The sequence below is a fragment of the Ambystoma mexicanum genome, chromosome 12 (assembly GCF_040938575.1).
Source record: "Ambystoma mexicanum isolate Mex_15411 chromosome 12, UKY_AmexF1_1, whole genome shotgun sequence".
In the NCBI taxonomy this organism is placed as follows: domain Eukaryota; kingdom Metazoa; phylum Chordata; class Amphibia; order Caudata; family Ambystomatidae; genus Ambystoma; species Ambystoma mexicanum.
Genome location: NC_090936.1, coordinates 386,860,337 through 386,866,336, shown reverse-complemented (window position 1 = coordinate 386,866,336; position 6,000 = coordinate 386,860,337). Strand labels below are relative to the sequence as shown.

The window sequence follows — 6,000 nt, the reverse complement described above, 5'->3', positions numbered from 1 at the left end:
AACCGGAGCTTTTGAGATGGTATGGTATCATATGGGACTTCTTGTAACTGAGGGAGAAGCCCAGTCTGTGGAGAGAGGTGCAGGTCACGCTGAGATGATCCAGGACTTGTTTGGGAGAACGCGCCCTGATCAGTCAGTCATCCAGGTAGTAGACGTGAATCCCCCCTCTCCTGAGACTTGCTGCCATCACCACCATCAGTTTGGTGAAAACCCTCAGGGCGGAGGTCAGCCCGAACAGCAGAACTCAAAACTCATAATGAGAACCGTCAAAAGCGAACCTCATATACTCTGTGCTTGAGACGGATTAGCACATGAAAATAAGCATCCTGATGGTCCAATGACACCATCCAATACTGGAGCTGGAGGGCCTGATGGATCTGAGACAGTGTGACCATCTGGAACTTGTCCTTTCTGAGGAACCTGTTCAAGTAGCTCAAGTCCAAGATGGGTCTCGGTCCTCCATCCTTCTTGGGGATCAGGAAATATGGAGAATACCATCCTTTGTTCCTCTACGTTACAGCTACTGGCTCTATAGCCCCTTTCTCTAGCAGGCTCAACATTTCCTGCACAAGGAACGGATCTGGAACCTTAAACGAATGTCTTCCCGGTGGAGGATTCTGACGTCTCTGAATGAAGGGGAGGCAGTTATCTTGGGCTATGGTTTCTAATGCCCAAGCATCTGGAGTAATAATCTGCCATTCTTTTAGATGCTGAGACAGTCTGCCTCCCACTGGGGTGACGCGGGTCAAGACCTCAGAGAGGTTTTGAGGCAGCTGAAGCAGTAGCTGATGGTAAAGATGCTGCTACTTGGGTGGGCTTTGCACCTCTCCAACCACGAGGGAATCTTCTTTGGCCTCTTTGACCAGCCATTCCTCTCGCTCTTCCAACCGAGTAGTAGTAGCAAAAGGATCTACCCCTCCAAGACGGTCCACTGGGGTGAAAGGGCTTAGGCTGCCTAATAGCAGCAACTAGAGACGTGGCTGCCGCCTTCGAGGTCTGCAGCTTCTCAAGGCTTTCGTCAGCTTTGCTGCCAAAAAGATGAGACCCATCAAAAGGCATAGTAAGGAGTCTAGACTGCACGTCGGTGCAAATCCAGGCTTCCTTAACCAGGCAAACCTGCATATCACAGTGCTTGCCACCATGGCTCTGCTGATACTATCAACAGAATCCAAACCTGACTGTAGAGACTCACACATGGCCTCTTTGCCATCTTTTACAATGGCCCAGAAACTGTCTCTTCTTCCCCTTCGGGAATATGTTAAGACACCATGGATACACAGTCCCATAGGGTGTGGGTGAATTTTGCAAGTGCACATGTAGATTTGGCCGATTTGAGAGCCATGATCCTGGCATAAAAGACTTTCCTTGAATAGGCGTCTATACACTTATGGTGGAATGGTCGGATAGGCAGCTTGCTTGGTAGTAGGGATTGCTGCTTGCACCACCATGCTTTCTGAGGTAGGATGTTTAGACAAGTAGATGGGGTCACTACTTGACCTATTGACTGCCAGACTTCATCCCAGTGCTTCCCAGTTTGCACTTACTCTCTTTTGTAGAACTACATGAAAAGGTAAGATTGGATCCCTTTGAGGACCATTTTCCATGATATCCATGAGTTTGTCCTTTTGGAACGTGAGAGCAGGCCTGCCCCATCCCATAAAATCAGTGACCCTGGTCATTAATTGTCTGTAAAATGCATTTTGTGTGATCATCTGGTTCTAGCTAGATTCCTTCGATATAAAGCTTTCAGGGACATTAGGAGTGACATATTGCAATCCAAAAGGTTGATCATTGTCATCTGGAGGCTGATTGTCTTCATAAATGGATTTGCGTGATTTAAAAAAAATATCTTTTCTAGGGAATGGTGTGAAGGATTTTTTAATTACTAGAAAGGAGTCGATGGCGCCCATCCAGATGCCCATGGAGACATCACTAAACTTGTTTTTTGCGTCAATGTCTTTGATGAAGACATCTTGGGTGTTGATGGCATCAATGCCTTCGAAGTCGACTTGTCTGTGGACTTTGTCTGATGGACTTCGTTGGTTCGAAGGATTCTTCGATTACTTTTCCTCGTGTTGAGGCCTTGATGGCTCGCAATGAGAATCTGGCCTTCGTCCTGGGCTCGAGGTCGCACAGGATTTGATTTGAGCCCTTTCCTTGCCGGCTTCAGAAGGTGCAGTAGAAGCATGGCCTACTTGGTTCGAGGGTTGCTGGCTCTTGAATTTATTTTGCATTTCCTGCCTGAATGATTCCCATTCAGCCAGAGTAGAGGCCTTCGTGGGGCAAGATCTACTCCTCTCTGGAGAAGAGTCGGACAAGGAAGACGAAGTAGGCAATTTATGATGCCTTTTCTTCAATTTCCTCGATGACGAGGAGTGACGAGAGCCACTCTGTGACCGGGACCTTTTCGTCTTCTTCCGTCGAGGAGAGTAGTCTCTCGCTTTGTAGCAAGAATGTTTTTTCAACAGGGTAGTCAAAGGGGATAGTTTGGGGAGTCTACCTACCACCAATTTACGTTTACGTTCCTTCAGAGCTTTTCCAGTCATTGACAGACACTTCCCACAGGTTGAGGTCTTGTGCTCCACACAGAGACACCACAAGCACACCCGAAGCGGGTCCGTCGGTGACAATTTTGCGTCGCAGTCTTGGTCATTTTTAAACCTGGTCTTTGGGGTTGTCAGAACCGAAGACATTATTGACAATTTTCAAAGAAATATATGAAGCGTGCCATAGTTCATGAAGCGTAAGCTTACTCGGGAAAACGAAACTAAAGGCAAATGGGCGCTCTGCGTTCCATATATACCTTCCATGACGTCACCTTCGAGACGGAGGCGCTCGATAGACATCGAGCCGACCGATTCGACAGTCAAAATAAAGGGTCAGATATTTGTTTTAAAAAGGGCAGGTTACTGCCTAGCCATCTTCGCACAGTGACAATAAAACACAGCAACAAAGTCTCAGCCCAAATGAGACAAATGATGCATGCTGCCACAAAACAGGACTGAACAGATTTAGACAAACTGTCAGTTGCGAGGATTAAGGAATGTAAGGAATGACAAGTGAAGGTTTTGATTATTTTATAATCTACTGAAAGAGAGCAGAAACGTGATCTAGCAATACATCTGGGTGTCAACAATCAGTATTAAGTTAAAGTTAGCAACTTCAAGCTCCATGTTGATTGGTGGAAACTGAAAGCCAATTCAAACCATGTGTGATGCAAACAAATCGAATAATCTAGGTCATGTGGTGGGTGGGGGCATCCTTTTTGTGTGTCCCAACTAAGGAAATCTACTTATTATGGAGAGTCAAAAAACTTGGGCTGGGACACAAAATATACTTTAAGCACATGTATAGTTTATTACAGTACTTTAATGATCATACATAAAAAATATTGGAAATGAGGAAGATGTTTGTACATGAAGAGCGAGACAATAATCGAGCTGGGTGCAGGCTGCAAAGAACATCAAGTTTAAGGTGCTGCTGGCAGACTGAGCAGCTTCTTGACAGACTCCTTGTACTGGGAAACTTTGTCTTCATTTTCTCCCTCGTTTTTCATTGCAAGTACAGAGTTCCTGTATTGCTTCACTATTTCAGAGTTGAGGAGTTCTTCCCTGGAACTGCTGGGGGTCTTCTCGGCTGCTTTTATTCGAAGTAGTGTCTCAAGAGCGTTCCTCTCAGATGCGCTGTTCTCCCAGACAAACTCCTCCATGTCTGCTTCAGTCTTCTCTTTCTCCCACATCTCAGATTTCTGTAAAGAAAACAAATCATTATTCTGCACTAAAAACACTTATTTAGAGAACAAACTAATTAAACTTGCAGAATGATGAAAAACCTGTTCTTGTCTCTGCAAACCTTGGTTTTATATAGGCAATACATAGCACATAAAATCTCCATCCATGAAAGAGACTTACTTTTGCACAGTAACTCAACAGTCCAACATCAGTTGCTTGTTAATTTAACAATGTTGATTAGAAAAAAATAAAAGATCACCAGAAAGGTTAATTATCATCTCTATGTATGTATGCTGTTGACAAATTTGAATCTTGGGAAAGCTCACTTTCCTTATTTCAGTGGTAAGCAAGTACCACAGATTTGGGTGCTAATAACCGGTGTGTGTTGTTTAAAAAAAAAGAACTGAGATCAAAACTAAAGTGTCTGCTGAAATGAACACAATAAAAAAGATACACAATATGCAGAAATACCAATAATTTTAGCTTTTCAGTTTCACATCATCTTTTTATTAAAGTAGTACAAAATCTCACAAATGGTAGGTTTTTTTGTTTTTGATAATTTTGCAAACCTCAGTTGCTGCAATAATATGGCAACCTGTCCGTAATGTTTCAGCAAATCACCAGATGCCGCTTCCTCGCTATTTAAGAAATTCCATATCTGGCCACCCACTCCACACTACTACTCCAACGCTCCTCCTTTGTGGGACGGTCCTCCCGATAATTACTAACAATTCCTAAAATAATCATTTTTGTCGGGCGAATTATTAAAACAAATTCCCAAAACGCAGACGCACTGTTTTTGAAGAGTTGGCCAATGCACAAATTCCAGAACTGTAGTGCTCTATCGTAATAGACTGAAAAGCTAGTTTGTTAATTTGAAAAACAGGAGGTGAGAAGAGGGGTAACAGTAATTTTAAAAGGCATTATTTGTTACGGCCAATGGCGTCATCACTTTGGCTTTAATACGCAAATCGTTTTTAGAGCATTTTCTTATACATTTTGCTCACTTAGGATTGTGATGTGCACTGTGTAAATAGTTCATACAATTGCTGGCATAAAAAATACATATCTAGATTTAACAAATATTGAATTGTTAAATGTTCTAAAAGAGAGACTTGGGTTAAAAATGGGAAATTGGAGGATTTGAAACCAAATCTGAATGCTTTAAATGCCATGTTCTGAAGGGGGCAATTATCCACAAGTTATAAAACCCTCAATTGGAACAAGGAACGTTACAAAATTGAAGGTACCTCATAGAAAAGTCAGGCCATCAACTATTTTCTTGAGTGCACGATTGACTAAAGCCGAGATTTACTTTAGGAAGACTATTCATCAATTTGGGGACGGGTACAAAAACAACGTGTCCCTTCTTTCAAAATATTTTGGTGGTGGAATTTGTACTTGGCTAAAAGTGAGGCACAGGTACGTAAAGAGGATTCTGTTCTTCACCACCTGCCAAGGCTGGTTACTCAATAAAGACACTAGAGGATACCATTTCCTGAAGCCACACAGAAGATGCTGAGAAAATCCTCAGTATTTGGAAGAGGAGTATGGCACACCTCTTCCAAAGCAGTCATAGTACAACCTTGAAAAAGCAAGTGACGCCCCATCACAGGTGCAAGAGAATAGCTGGGTATAAACAGGTTCATTGTTTATAATAGATCAGTATGAAATGAGCACTGCTCACAACTGTTGCAATTCATTCACAGACAGCACCGCCTGAGGTTTTTATCTTGTTGCCATATTTGAAATTCAGACTATAGATTCTTGGAGGTTGCTGCATTCCATTTGAAATATTAAAAAAGGTTACATGCGTCAAGTAAGCTAGATATGGCTCTTGGACTCATTCACCTTTAATCCGCTGAATCCCAATTGCTTGTGGCTGACAACCTGGAAAAACCTGTGTGATACACAGTATGTAAACGTCTGTGCTTTCTGCAGTGAAGTTAAAAGGCAAACCATATTCTCTTAAAATGGTAATTTGATGCTAGATTTAAATGTTACAATGACTAGATCGTGTGGGGATTCTGGGTCCAAAAGGAAATTTGAAAGACTCTCAACCGAGGTTCTTGGCAGCCACAAATAAACAGATTCACATAATAGGCTTGGGCAAACGTAGCAACATGATCCAACAAGATGTCAAGATTCACAGTTGCGAAGACCAGTGACAAGTGTAGGAGAACAAGAGACAAAACAAATTGGCCAGCACCAACATATCCACTGCCAGACGCACAGTCCCACTACCATGTTTTTTCAATGGTCAGATTGG

General features: G+C 42.8%; 1 protein-coding gene across 1 annotated transcript in view; it reads right to left on the bottom strand.

Moving 5' to 3' along the window:
- Positions 1–3,334: 3,334 nt before the first annotated feature.
- MRPS35 (mitochondrial ribosomal protein S35) overlaps positions 3,335–6,000 on the bottom strand; it is a 300,787-nt gene continuing 298,121 nt past the window's right edge. The window contains exon 8 of the mRNA XM_069628518.1: positions 3,335–3,748. Coding sequence (XP_069484619.1) covers positions 3,470–3,748 — 279 coding nt within the window. The 3' untranslated portion in view covers positions 3,335–3,469. The remainder of the gene's footprint in view (positions 3,749–6,000) is intronic.